At 42.6% G+C, this 15,146-nt stretch overlaps 1 protein-coding gene across 1 annotated transcript in view; it reads left to right on the top strand.

The window, feature by feature from the left end:
* FNDC3B (fibronectin type III domain containing 3B) overlaps positions 1-15,146 on the top strand; it is a 180,136-nt gene that overhangs the window by 122,533 nt on the left and 42,457 nt on the right. The window contains exons 8-12 of the mRNA XM_056498953.1: positions 642-799; positions 2,969-3,028; positions 5,714-5,852; positions 6,176-6,229; positions 13,582-13,706. Of these exons, the coding sequence (XP_056354928.1) occupies positions 642-799; positions 2,969-3,028; positions 5,714-5,852; positions 6,176-6,229; positions 13,582-13,706 (536 nt within the window). The remainder of the gene's footprint in view (positions 1-641; positions 800-2,968; positions 3,029-5,713; positions 5,853-6,175; positions 6,230-13,581; positions 13,707-15,146) is intronic.

Genomic DNA, 15,146 nt, shown 5'->3' on the forward strand with positions numbered 1-15,146 from the left:
CTGCAATTAAGAAGGAAAAGTGCCATTATTTTCATGGTGAAAAGTGGAAAGTTGGTGGCAGAGCATTTGAGTTTTTAATTGACAGGTTGGACTTCTGTTATGATTTTCCCTTGTGCTTTTGAGCCAGCATAACTTTCCAGGTTGAATTGGGTTTTTCTTCTTACTTGCTGTTGAGTTATTGAGGTTTCAAGTGGCAAAAAGGAACATACTGACTGAAAAAGCTATCAGAGTTTCACTGAAAAAGCTCCCCAGCAAAAACTTCAGAAAAATAATTGTGTATAAAACAATCTATAGGTTTAAGTCTTTGTTCCACTTAGTTCCAGTTCCCTTCTGGGAGTGGCCACAGCAGCAAGTACCTCCAGAGGCATCCTTTGCTGGATGCTCAGACAGTGATGAGCCAGTTCACTGCAGGGAAACCTCTCTCTGTATTCCTCATCTGTTAGAGATCACTTTTTGCCATGGATCTCTGTTTTTGTTTGTGTTGTTGATAATTTCTGACCCTTTACTTTTCAGCTCTAGCTCTGAAATTTCCATTTTGCAAGAAATTAGTTGTGAAGATGCAAACAAAAAAGCAAATGCTTACAGAATAGTGTTTTGGTTTTTTTTCTCAGATTTCAAATTAACTGATGTTTCTTTTGTAGGTTACAAATATTCAAGCAAGAACAGTTTTGCTTTCCTGGTCACCTCCCCCTGGCCTTCTCAATGCAGATAGACACAACAATGGTTTGCCTTACACCTGTACCTACGAGGTTGCCTTATCAGATAAAGGGAGGGATGGAAAATACAAGACCATTTACAGGTAAAAAACATCATTTTTACACTTTTTTTTGCTCATTAGGAGTAAATTCTCTGAGCTCTTCAGGGTGTATCCTGGCATGGCCATCAGTCACAGAAGAAAGGCATATTTGAACATCCTGTTTCCTCAGCACAAGAGCTTGCAGGGAGCTGGTGGAGTGCATGTCACAAGGTCCCTAATTGTCACCCCATCCCACCTCCCCAGCCCGTGGCAGATCCTGCCTGCAGTGCCATCACTCCCTTTGCCAGTGAAAAGGTTACTTTTTCTTTTGTGCTAAATGTCAAAACCTTTAGTGTACACCATGCAGGCAGGAGAGCTGCCTTCCTAATGGGCTAGTTTTGTGTGGACTTGCAGAATTTAGAGCAGTAAAGTCTTGTTATTTCAGCTAACAAGAAAAATGTGAGGGCTTTGCTGCTTTGTAGTGTCTGGGATGAGCAGAGGAGGGAGTACAGCAGTCGGTAGGTTACAGAGGCTCCCCAGAAAAACCCAAATACTTGGCTCTCAGCAAGCTTCAGTAAAAGTTCTGAGGGATTTCTCTGTGTCTCCTTGCAGTGATCCTCTGAGCTCTCTCTGTGATCAAGTTCATATGGTGTTATGCCTTTCTTTTTCCCTGCTAGTGACGTCTAGGCAAGAGAATTTGGAGATGTGACCTTGGCTGTTGTGAAATAGCTAATCCTTCCCAAATCTCATTAAATAAAGTCCAGGTGATAGAGCATTTAAGGAATTACCTCTTGAGACCAAGCCATCTTCTTTCTTAAGATGTGCTGTGAATTAGGGTATTCCACTTGGTATGTTGAAGGCAGGTCATGGATAATACAAAAAGGGTCTATTAACCAGGGAGAGGCTGCCTGAGTTTACTCTTTTTCTGGCATTTACAGCAGCTGTTTGTGAGCCAGTGTGAGCATCTCCATAGTCAAGTGTGTGCTGCTGAGCTTTTAAAGTGGGAAGGACACTTTCTAGTACTTCTTGTGCTTGATGGCTGCACATTTTCCCCTGGTTATGAAATGTTGTGCATCTGTTTTAAAGCTGCTGGTGGTGATGTGTCTCCTGCTGCTGGCCAGAGTGCAGCCTTTAGCCTGATGTGCTATGTTCCATCAGGAGCAGCAGTAATTGTTATTACTATAGGCAAAAGAGTCTGCAATATGTTGAATACATTGTCTTTGGAAGGAGGTGCACTCATCTCAGAGGGGAAAAATTGGATTTGCAGAGCATTGTATTATATGAAATAAAAAATAGAAAGCTTTCTGGTGGATTTCTGGCAACCCAGCAGACATGTGCTTTCTGGTAGATTTTGTTCAATTGGTTTTGAGACATCTCCCTGTGTTTGTCCAGCTAGCTATGAAATATTACTTTATGCTAAATTGAGAGCTTTCTTTTTTCCCATATTTTAATAAAATCATGAATAAGCCAAGCTCTTACATGAGATGACTATTGCTTATTAAGCACTGACCCGTACCTTAATCTTCACAGATTTGGCAACACATGACTGAGCCCAGTGTTCATTTACCAATGAACAAGCCAGAAGGAAAAAGAATAGCCCTAACTATGTTGGCTGCTTTTGAAATTAATGGATTATGTGCTGGCTTTTTCTTAAAATGTCTAAAACACTTTGCTTTAAGTTGTCTTGGTATTGAAAGAGAGCTGGGTCCAGCTGTTTGGGTGTTAATTAAATGTCTCCTTGCTGTGGTCTTCACAGGGAGTGTGGTTCTGGAGGAGAAAGGAATAAGTGAAAGAGTTGTGCAAAAAACTCTGCTTCTTCCTCTGAAGTTCAATGGGTCACTTTGTATAAAGTATTTTGAATAGGAAATATGCAGAAACTACAACAATAATGTTTGGGTTTTGCTCTTTTCGGCTCTGGGAGGGTTGAAAACCACAATGTGCTTTATACAAATATCAGCAAAATATAAGCATTGAAATAAACCTATATATTTAGTTTACTGAATAAATTGGTGTGATAAATTCTTTTCTCCTGTGCATATGGGGCTTTATGAAGTTTTCAAGAAACGTCAAGTGTGTTGACAAATTGTTGGTACATGGTTTGCTACTGTTTCTCTTCAGAGGGATTATTTTTTTTCTTTCAATTTATATCACTTGAAAATCACTAGCTGTGCTAAGTGTGATACTGCTTTTCATAATTTATTAATTGCTTGGGTTTGGATTTCTTTCCTGCAGTGGAGAAGAATTAGAATATCACCTGAAGGACCTTAGGCCAGCAACAGATTATCACGTCAGGTGAGTTAGCATGATTTGAATGTCACTTAAAAATAAACTCCAATTATATGAGAATAAATGTGAAATATTGTGAAGTAAATATACAGTGTAGTTCAGGAATTGCATGGTCACCTCTGTAGGTGTGTTTTTCAGTGGTTTCTAAATATTTTATCATAGATTTTATCTTGGACTATAAGAGTTCTTTTTGAGCAATTGCCGTGTTATTGTCACTGCCGTAGTAAGAGGCAAAAAGAATTTTTTGTATCTGTATGTCTGTATGGATAACAGGCCTGGAAGTGCTTCTGTATGAAAGTAGGATATCTGAGGTCATCTAAAAATTTGACTCAAGCAACTGGTGTTTCTTCAGTTCCTGTAACATGAACACTGAAAGCATCCCACGCTTTTTTCATAAGTAGGCCACACTTTGGGAAGTAAATCTGCTGAGTACAGATCCATTTGACCATAGTCACTGCAGCATTTATTCCAAGAAACAGGACTCACACTGAACTGTATTGATATTTTCATAACTTATTTCTCTTTGATTCTGAAAGTGTGTTTTGCACGTTTATTAACTATTGACACATTCTAGTTTTGCTCTCTGATGGTTTTGACACTGTGTTACCTGCTCATGTTGCTTTTTTTTAAAGACTTGATTTATGAACCAAGGCTTTGAATTTACATCCTGTTCACTTACCCTCAATATCCTTTTTAAAAAAATCCTTTCACTCCTGTCTATTGTTCCCTTCTGTTTTTCCAAACAAGGGCTAGGTTTGGCACACTGTTTCACATCAAGGTTGCTCCTGCTTGTAAAACTTTAAAGAGCAAACACCTTGCTTCTGAGCTCTTAAAAAAAAAATCCAATACCAAAATCATCTAGCTTTGATACTATAGATTCTTTTTATTTTTAAGGATTATTTCTAGTGGAGCCCTAAAATGAACTTTTCAAGTAGAAGCACAAGACCAGAAGGAAGTTTTCATCAATGAGGAAAAGATGCAGCTCCTGAGTGGGGCAGGAGTCTTGGCCTTAGCAGCAAAGGGATGGTAACAAGGAGAAGGGTGTAAAACACTGCTGAGCTTCCTTCTGAGCACTGAACATCTCTTTTGAAGCCAACTTCAAACACCAGAGGTCACCATGGACAGCTGGGCTGAGGTCTCCAGCCATTTTTAGGGGTGTTGTGGGTATTTACCCCAGGTGCTGGCTGACTTCTTCCTCCCTACCTACAGTTCCCTCCATGTTGCTTTGCCAAAATGCAGGTTGTTTGTGAATAGTTAACAATAACTCCTGTTTAAAAGGGAGTGACTAAATACCAAAGTCAGACTTGCAGAGCAGCAGCGCTGTTCGTGGAGCGAGCTGACACTGAAACAGTGCCTGTTTGCTTTCCACCAGGTTGTTTTTTCCTTCACTGAAACTGCATTATGTATTAATGACTGTGAAGAAATAAATCTGTTGATAAAGAAATTTATGGGGCCAGCAGTTGCTTGGGTCTCCCTGACCTTGGCAGCATTTCCCAGGGCTTTGTCTCTACTGGACAAGGTGTTTGTACTCATTCCTGCCCTGGGACTACCTGGAATAACCTGGTTTGCTCTGAACCACCACCTGCTTCCCTTCAGGTGTGTTGTTGTGGTGCCCTCAGAGCTGGCTGTGCTCAGTGTTTCAGGGGCTTGCAGAAGATGCCCCTTGAGCTCATTTTCACAGTTTTATTTCCCTTGGGGTGTGTGTTGGATGCTGGGCCACGCTCATTTCCAGCACACACATGTACCACTTGCCAGGTGCAGACTCAATTAATTAATTGCATCTCTTGTTGCTCCTGCCTGCTAACAGGTGATGTGTAAAGCAGCAGCAGAGCAGTTCTCATCTGCCTCCCCCAGAAGGTTTGATTCTATGTAGGTGGCCATTGTACATAAATTACTCTTATCTACTGAAAACAAATTTAGAAATTGCCCTTTCTTTAGCTCTGCATTCAAGCACACAATAGCTACAGCCAGCTCAGAGGTCATTGTCTGGTCATGGCCTGAACTTTTTTTTGAGTAGAAGACTCCCAATTTGCACTTTTCTTTTGCTGCATGGAAAATGTGAAGGGAAAAAATAACATCATTAGTTTTTCAGAGAAAAGCACCTTGTGAGGAAGTGCTCAACTGTACCCTATTTGCTTTCCCATATTATTTGGTATTGCATGGTCTATGTTGACATATGGAGGATTTGTCTGAAATCTAATGTGCTTTGAAGATTTTTAGTTTATCAAGCAATGTTGCTGATCTGTGTTAGTTCTAGTTCAAGGAGGTCCACTAAATGTTGATGCCTGAGTTTTGTAGGAGAAGATCATGGAAGGAGACCAGCAGACACCTGCAGTCAACATGGTACATGTGGATCAAGTGTTAACCAGGCATTAAAGTTGATACCTTTTTTCTGTTGTGTTTCAAGGAGGATTTTACCACAGTGTGTGGAAGACTGGCAATAGGCAAGGAAATATTGGTGGAAAGAAATAACTCAGTAGTCTGTAGGAATACTTGCACAAAACACTGTTCCTCTTCTGTAATTTTTTTGCATTCTTGTGTAAATGAAGTGAAGTGAGGATAGCAATTGGTCTGTGAAAATCTGTCATTAGTGGATGGTATGGTGGGTGCTTTGATGGTCAAATACTGTGGCTGTGGCAGTGCCACTGTAACTGTCAGCACATTTCTAACCCATTTGAATGCTGTTTCCAGGGTATATGCAATGTACAACTCAGTAAAGGGATCCTGCTCAGAGCCAGTAAGCTTCACCACTCACAGCTCAGCACCAGAGTGTCCCTTCCCACCAAAACCCTCACACAGGACCAAAAGCTCCTTAACCCTACAGTGGAAGGTAGGTAACACTGGCTTGGGGCAAAAGCAGGGCAAAAGAGCTGACACTGAGAATAAATGTTGGAATAATTGAAAGCTGAGACAGTAATTTTTCAGTAAGGGGCTTGAACTTGCTGTACTCTGACAAATCCCTTCCTGTGCACCAACTTGACTTTTATAATGTATGTGTTTCATTATGTCCAGCTTCTTCCCAGCATTCCTTAAAAGGTTGCCAAGCCATGTGCAAGGCTTTGGTTTCACTTGAAACTGTAGTCATTTGCCTGGGGGAGGTGAAGCAGTTTTCTCTTATTCCCCAAATCACCTTTGGTTTATTTTTGTTCGTAGGCACCCATTGATAATGGTTCAAAAATCACCAGCTACCTTCTGGAGTGGGATGAGGTAAGTAGTAACTAGCTGAAATAAATACACAAATAAGTGGCACACAGACTTTACAAGGATTTGCTGAGTAAAGAAAATTAATTAAATACAGGAGAAAGTAGAAATGGGAAAATGAAATCCTGATGGCATTAGGTAAAGAGTTGGAAAGGTGAAAGAGGCAGTGGGGGAACACTTTCCATTGAGTGTATTTTGCATAGTGACAGTGTTCTGTTTCTGTACCCTTGAAATATTTTATCCCTCATTTGGTGTGCTTTATTTGTTAATTAGCATTGCTCACTATTTAATTACTTGGGATGTATCTTACAGGTATGTTCATGGTTTCTTTCTTCTTCTGCTGAGTGCAGGATAAACACTTCTTCCTGCCTTAGAGGAGAAGAGCCATGATCTTGCAGACCTGTCTACAGAGAATGTACTCAGGGTCAAAATCAGTGTTTGTTGTGTAGTGCAATTAGCCCCCTTCCAGACACAAAAGAAAATAAGTTTTCTCCTAAATATCTTCTGTGGTTAGTGAGCACTGGGCTGTTGGGAGAGCGCCCTGAGAGATGATGTGCAGGATTTGTTGGAGGTGTGTTCTTGTGATCCTCCCTCTGTCCCCTAACTTCTGCCCCCTTTCCTTTGTGCAAGCCATATTTCTGCAGAAAACATGAGTCAGGGAGTATTATCTCTGAAGGAGAAGAATAAATATTGGGTGACAGAAAGGGCTTGGACAGTATGTAAATAAAAGTCATGAGTCGGGAAATGAAGGGTGTGAAGGGATGTTTGGTTGTAAAGTCTGAGAAACGTCTCTTGAGGTCTTTTGTAGTCTAAAAATATTCTAAAGGGAGTATTCTGTTATGAATAGTTTTCCACCATGGCATTAGTAACACATTCCCTGCTTGTTCTGCTACATGTTGGGTGTTTGGAGCCCTTCACTGTGCAAACATTTATTGTATGCACTGTCACAGCTGGTGGGGTCTGCACGATGAGAAACCCTCAGAACCTGAAGTTGAACAACTACTTTAGAATGACTAGATGTCCCCCTGCACATAATGGAAAGCCAAAGGTTGTCACTGAAGAAGGAGAAAAGGGAAATGTGAAGTCTGGGAAAGGAGATAAACAGAGATTTCTCCAAAAGGATGGGCCAGGATGATCCTGTTAGACCCCTGACACATGGAGCATCAGCATAATTTTGGGTATATATAAGGCAATTCTAAAATCCTTCTGTCATTCAAACTCTTTAATAAGAGTTTTGTCTTCAGAAAGTATGGTCATGACACCCATTATTCACAGAACAAAAGCAGTTTGGTTTAGGGTAGTTCAGCTACCAATGGGAAAAAATTAAGGCATCCAGATTTTCTTAGTCTACCTGTTTTAATTACCTTGTTTTCTCAGTAACAGCCCTGAAATCTGAGATTATAAAGGATAGCTAGCCAGCATAGATGAAAGAATAATGTCCCTGCACAAATTAATTTGGTACATCTCCAAAGGCTTGACAGGACTCCTGGCTGAAATGTAGCTGTCAGGCTCTGAGACAGTTAATGTCACAGGTGTAGCTTCTCTAAATTTTTTTTTCGCTCTGATAAGAGACAGAAGTGCAGCTTTAAGCCACTGAAATTAAAGGCTGCTATTAAAGCTTGTGACAGGAGAAGTCTGAAGAGGCAGGCTGGCTGTGCCTGGGTTTGCAGGAGCCTCATCTCACACAGTGGTGGGCTGGCAGGCTGCTGCACTCACTTTTCCATGGCTGGTTGTGACATGAGGTGCCTTTAGCTACTGGAATCATGGCACCCAGGTACAAAAGAGAATTCACTTGCAGTGCCCTGTAGCATCGTGCTTGGCTGTGTAAACTCCACGTAAGCAAATCACTTTCTCCACAAGGCCACTCTGTGTCCTGGTGAAATCCAGGAGTACATGCAGGCACAGGAGAAGGCTTGCCAGGCAGCACTGAGCACCCTGCCAGAGCTCAGCTAGAGCAGCATTCATTAGCTGAGAGGCACAGGGCGAAATATAAACACAGCAAAATCAGCCATCAGAAGGAAATTAAATCGTGGCTGCACAGCAGAGAGGGCTTTGCAAGAGCAGAGAGCAAGAAATCTGTCAGATGATAAAGGTGGGAAAACACCCTGAAGTGAAGCCTGCCTGGGAAGTTGAGCCCCTTCCTAGGAAAGAATGGTGTGGAAAGCCCTCTCCACCTGGCACACAGATCCTGGGAGGCTCCTGTGCAGGGCTGCAGCTCAGACTCTGGAAACAAAGCTGGCATCAGGCATGGGAGGCACCCAGGAAAACACTTCCAGTGTGTCCCAGTCACACCAGTGTCTTCCCCCAGCTCAAGCAGGGTTACCACTTCAAGGGAGGGGCTCCTGCAGCCCCTTTGTGTTCCTGGCTGGGGTCTCACAGATGTCTGTCTGTCTGTCTCTGGCACAGCTCAGATCTCAGAGTGTGTCAAATGCTCAGCAGTATCTCACCTGGTTCCTCCTGTTTTTATGGGGCAGAGGTGCAGTTTGTAGCATCCAAAGTGCCACCAGGAGTGTAGGTGGTATCACTTATATGTGCAGAAAATGAATTTTGTCTGTAAAGCAGCAGCAGAAGGACTGTGTTTACAGCCCCAGGATTAGGTGAGGTGGGAATTTTTCCACTTCTGAAAGGTTATTCTGCTTACTATGTTACTGTGTCAGCCCTACACAGCTGCTGCTTCAGTTTAATTCTGAGGTTTGGGGTTTTTCCTAACCTGCAGACTCTGAAAGATTGTCAGTACATAAAACTATTCCAGTTATTCTACATTTTTCTATCCCAGTTTGGATTAAATGGTTTGTAATGTAGCTGGTGCTGCATGTTTAGTTAGAAAACACAAATGCTTTCCCTTTACTGATCCAAGTCTTTGAATTAGAGTTGTAATACCTTACTAATAAACTGTTATCTCTTAAAATGCCTGGAGAACAATGAAGGACACTTAATAGGATCAGCAAATTGTCACTCAGATACACTGGATGTACCCCAGGAAAATTTCCACTGACTCTAAAGAAGTAAGGATCAGCCCCTGTCCCAAGTACTCTGGATTTCATTGGGATTGGAACATGCTTGTACCACAGGTATATTAGTTGTCTGGCAATAAAATCAGTTAAAATTAATATTAAGGAAAACTTCACCTTCTGGCTCTTTTGCTATGAACTTTTGAACTTACAAACCTGAATTAATCAATTGATGTCTTGGTGCCAGGATTAATTATTCAGGGTAAGCAAAAAGCTAATGGGGGAAAAAATAGCATTAAAAATATACCAGACAGAAAACATGACTGTAAAGGAGGTGATGCTTTCCCTGATGCCAGCATTCATCAAAATCAGTAAACTGTAACTGCATTGAAAAATGCTGCTGGCACAGCTTTAAGAACCAGGCCTTTGTTACTAATTAGATGTGAAATGCTCGTTGTGTGATTAAATGGTAGTAAATAAATGTTTCTCTTGTGTATATGGATAGCAAGAGTATCCCATTCATTCTGGATGGGAAAGGGCAGGAATGTTCCTGAGCCAGAGACAAGGACATCCCTCTCACCCAGTGTGTGTCCCTGTTCTGTGTAGAACTCAAAGCAGCTTTAATTCTTATCCAGTAAGCAGCTCATTTTAATTTACTTGAGAGAGAGACTGATACAATACCACACTATTTAATGATTTGATGATGGATAGTTAATAATGAGGTTTACATAGAGATAAATAGGGATCATTTTGTTCTGCCACTAAGTTTTAAATTCTTTGAAGTAGCAGAGATGTGCTTGTTTATAGCAGCTGATAATGTGAGCCAGGCATCTCAGTGGTGATCCACCAGAGCTGGATACAGGGAGCTCCATGTTTGTGTTTGTTCACTTACCTGCCCTCTGAGTTTGTTCTGTGGCTGTGCCACTCTTGTGAGACATGCCTTGGATAAAATTGGGGTTTGTGTATAATTTAGGGATGTTTTGTAGATCTTCTGCCTTCTCAGTGTTAGTGTATAGGGAAAATCCAGTTACTTGCATAACTGGTACAGTAAATGCTCTGCAGAGGTCTGAGGGTGTGTTGCACTAATTGTTGACAGTTTGCTCCACAGCTCTGTGTCAGATTGAATTTCAGTTTGTTCCTTTTTATTGCCAACACGACCCAAACACAGAAGCCAGTGCTGATGTGGCCACAGCAGATGTCAGTCCTGCATCCTGGTCACAGATGTGGCCCTGAGCTTTGCTTCAGTCGTGTGCACTGAGGTCTTGTGCAGGATCTGCCCCATTCCTCCCTTGCTGTACCTCCAGTGGCCTCTTCCTCCTCCTCTTGTGTTTATTTACTGGGTCTGCTGCAGGGAACTCAGTCAACAAAACCCATTTCAAACCTCAAATCCCTCCTTCAATAAATACACTCTCCAAAGACAATCAAGCACCCTGTGTTAAGTGAATGTGCAGCTTGAAATATTGCTGAAATAGCAGGCAGAGTCTTAATTGTGTTTAAACACTGGGTTGGAGCATTGTGCAATGTAGAATGGATTTGTGGAGCTGAATTGTCCTTGTTTCCTCAGACAGGCACTGATGGTCCATCACAGGGTGGGCTGTCCTGGAGAGCAAAGGGAACCCAGGCTGGGGAAGGCAGGAGAAGACATCCCCAGGCTGGGGAAGTCCCACAGCCTCTCCCTCCCAAATCTGGGGATTACAAATACTTGCAGAAATGATACAGTGTATTTTAAGCAACTTATGAAACATTATTTGAAGGATTAACAACTTGGATGCCGAGTGTACAAAGAATAGGAGGAGGATTCTGGGAAAGCTGTAAGACTCTTGGGTGGCAGCCAGTACCAGCCTGCCAGTTGTTCCTGTCTATAATTATGCCAGCATTAGTGCTTTCATAAATCTTGGGAGAGAGGGAGCAGAGAGGCTATTTCCAGGCTATTAATGCCAGGATAATTAGAAATATCGGCCAGCCTCTCCAATTAGTGCCAATAGAATCCAAAATACCAGCCAGTCTGAGTAATCTGAATACCAGTTGGTCTCTGAGTGAGTCTGGGGATTGTACAATACCAGTTCTAGAAGAGAAATATATACAGTATCAGGGTTTGTACTCTAATAAAGTTAAGGATACCTTAAATGTTTGGCCAGCTTGGCAAAGTTTTAACCTACCAGTCTGACAAATGAGAGTTTGCTTGGCCCATTGTGCTATAGGTGAGGTTTTCCATGATTTCTCTTTTTAGCCAGCATTGTTTTATTGACCACATGCTTAGCAGTTGGTCACTTTGTTCTCTTGGAAAAAAAGCGTAGGAAAATTATTCTTTTTAAAGGGATTCTTAAACACAAGTCCAAAATAAATGAAATGTTTTCAATTATTTATAAGCAGTGAAGTCTTTAAAGAATTGAGGAAAAATTAATTTAAGGCAACTCAACCTGTAAAAGGGAGTTTGCATAGGGGAAAAATCTATTTTTAGTAATGCTGCACTGATGAATGGATATTCTACTGAAACATACAATTTCTAATTAGGTTTTGTATAGTCTGCATTTTAAATATATTCCTGCTGAGCTGAGAAGTATGCTCACCTGTTACTTTTGTCCTAAAGAAATTCTGTCATAGAACTCATAGCACTCTATGGCTTGGGATTTTAGATCTGAAAAAGTTTTCCTCATTTACAAAATGTTTTTGCTTTGAGTTTCGTGATTCTTTTCCAATTCCTCTCCTTAATTTAGTGAGCTGTACAGTCATGCTACAGCTGGAGCAGGTGGGTGAAGCTGAAGGAGATTGTGTGTAAAAGAGTTCTAGAACAAGTGTAGGCTCCCACTGTATAAATAAAAGTTCTGGCTGTTTGCCAGTGTGCTAAATGTCCCTTCAGTGCCTCCACATTGTTGTGCTGTGCTGGAGATCTGGGTGGTTGATTCTAGCCTGATAAACACATTCTGGAGATTCTCTATAAATGTTTCAGGGAGTTTTTCCTTCAGTGTCACAGTCCAAGGGACAAGAAGTAGAGAGTGGCAAGGACTGGAGAATGGGCCAGTGAAAAATGCATGTCCCTCTCAGGCATTTCTGAGATCTTTAGAGGTGATGCTCTGAGCATGGAGCAGTGTGTGGGAGGGCAGAGTGAGCCCAAGGGGGCACAGCAGCTGAGGCTGTTGGCCTCAGGAGGGGATGCCTGTGTAAACTGTAAAATAAACATTAAAAATTGTACAGACACATGCCAGAACTGGTAGATGGCTCAGCAGAGCTTTTCAGGCAGAAGTTGCAGAGATGGGCATAACCCTGTCTTCTGCACATGCTGGAGCCCATGGATGTGCTGTGTCAGGCTTTTGGGTACTTCATCATGTAATTGTCCAATAAGTTTGTATTTGAGTAGTGAAATTAAAACTCCTTTCAGCTGTTCCAGTTCTGGTAGATATTGTTTATGAGGACCTGAGCAAATCATGCCCTTTCTCCTGAAAGATTTCAAACTGATTGTTTTCCATGTGTGGCCCAGAATGAGTCCAGGTATTCCCTATTACTTTAGGGTCCCTGTCCTGCAAACAGCTCAGCTTTTTTTCTGCCCCAGGGTGTACCAAGCTGGGGTGGATTGATTGATAAGGGTTTGGTTTTGTTTTAAATGTGATGGAGTTGGGGAGAGAACATCTGAGTGTCCTTGTGCTGAGTGGTGCTGAGGTACCAACCAGTACCTGAGGAAGGATTTGGGAGCTGCAGAAGTGTCTCAAACCCTCTGGGCTGCTGCCTCGTGCTGTTTTTGCCAGGATGGATCCTTGCTCCAGGTCATGGTGATGAGAAGCTCCCATAAACCATCCCTCTGGCCAACAGCTTCCCTAACAAAGTTCCCTAACAAAGTTCCCAACAAACCCTGTTCACTCAGCACATCCGGGCAAGGGGTGGGTGCAGAGCCTGGCACGCTGAATACTCCTCTGGGATGGGTAAATCCTGTCCTGGAGAGCAGGGGAAGGTCACAGCCAGCTTGTCTCTCTGGCTCTGGCCGTGCTGGACCGTGGGGAGCGAGAGCCCTCTTGTGGGACAGGGAGTTCCTGAAGCAATCCCAGCCAGGGATGCACTCGTGGAGCACTGGGAGATGTTGGCTGCTCCTTTCCTGCGCTCCTGTGTCCGAGCAGATTCAGGGATTCATTTCACTCATAATTCTCCCACTCTTTTGTTCCTGAGTGGGATAAATTGTGTTTCGAGGTGGAGCTGTAGACACATCTCACAAACACAAGAGGATAGGAAGAGGAGGGATCTGCCAGCAGGCAGAGTGTGCTGTCTGTGTGATTTTCAGAGCACAGCAGTGCTGTCAGTGCTTGCACAGCTTGCTTTATGAAAACATCCCATTTGATACCGTTTAGCAGCTCCTTTTCAAACAAGCATGGCCTGGTTTGTTTCCTAGCATCCCATTACAGATTGCTCTCTTTCCAGGGAAAGAGGAACAGTGGTTTCAGAGAATGTTACTTTGGGAGCCAGAAGCATTGCAAGCTGACCAAGCTGTGCCCAGCCCTGGGTTACACCTTCCGGCTGGCGGCGCAGAACGACATCGGTACGAGGTGAGTTCCTCAGGGCACACTTTCTGCAGGAAAAGTGGTGCTCGAGAAGTTTGATATCAGTGCCAGAAGAAAGAGGAATTTCTGGGGGATTTTTGTTTCTCTTCGTGGTTCTGAGTTCAATATCTGACACTTGTTCTGTTGTTAATGCTTCAAGGTAAGTCAGGCTTTCCTTGTCGATACCCTTCACCCCCCAGGGAACTGCTGTGTGCCTTCAGCATGATGAGATCAGCCCAAGCAGATAGACTCCTTTTGAGGTGTTAAATGGTGTTTTGTGGTCTGTTCCTAATACAAAAAGAATACATCTGTTATGTAAAATTCCCACTAGGGACCTCTGTGAACCAAGAAAAACAAGCAAGGGGAAGTTGAGTTACAGATTTTGAAAGGATTCTTGATATATTTATTTTTCTGGTTTAAAGCAAAGCCCTTCTGTCTCTTTTCAGCAGTACAGTCCCTTCCTTCTTCAGGACTGGCAGGGCTGGCTGATGGGGTGGGAAAGAAGGGAGAGACAGGCACATCCAAGGCACTGAAAGATGGGGTTTAGCTTCTGCTTTTCCTTGCACACACACTAATGCACTCACATGAGGATGGGTGAGAAATCAGATTTAGTTCAGGGCTCTGGGAGCTGCTAGGGAACACTGGGATGAAATGTTCTGCAGCTGAGGGGTAGAGTGAGCCCAGAGAGACATTGTGCTGCAGGGCAGTGTGTGCTCCTGTGCTCAGGCAAGCAGAGCAGGCCAGGAAAGGTTTAGCTGTGAAGAAGCCAAACATCCAGTGCCCTTGTGTACTCCTTTATTGTCCTTCTTAGCTAAACAGGATCTAATCATTATTACAAGGACACAAAGGAAACACCAGTGGTGTATAACAATGTGTTTTGTGGAGGGAGGCTCCTGCATTGTTCTCTCTCCTAAAACACAAGCCTCTCAGTAATTTATGGCTTTAGAAAGCTTCTTTATTCATGTTGCTGTGTTTCCCTGACATGGACTGAGACCATTCATGTGTGCACAGAGTCCCTTTTCCCAACTTCTTGCAAGATTAATTCCCTCTCCATTGAAATAATACTCATTGTGGAGAGAGGGGGGCTGAGCTGGATCTGCTGAGTGTAACTGGAAGGGAATTGAGTTTGTGCAGAGTTCTCAGTTCTGGCATCTCTTTTCTTTGCCAGATTCCAGATTTTTAAAATATCTTAGTGCTCCTCCCCCACCCCTCCCTTTTTTCTTTTTCTTTTTTTTTTTTTTTTTTTTTGGTCTGGTTCTCTTTCTCCTCTATTTTCCTCTCCCCTCAGGCTATTGATGAAGGAGTGAGCTAAAAGCTATTTATGGTCAGCTGCTCTGTGCTAATCTGTGTGATAAGCACCAGCAACACATGCCTTACTTTTATAGACAGCACTCAAAAATAAGGCATGATAATGTCATCTAACACTTCATGTCATGAGATGGCTTT

This window comes from Oenanthe melanoleuca, chromosome 9 (genome assembly GCF_029582105.1).
Source record: "Oenanthe melanoleuca isolate GR-GAL-2019-014 chromosome 9, OMel1.0, whole genome shotgun sequence".
Taxonomy (NCBI): domain Eukaryota; kingdom Metazoa; phylum Chordata; class Aves; order Passeriformes; family Muscicapidae; genus Oenanthe; species Oenanthe melanoleuca.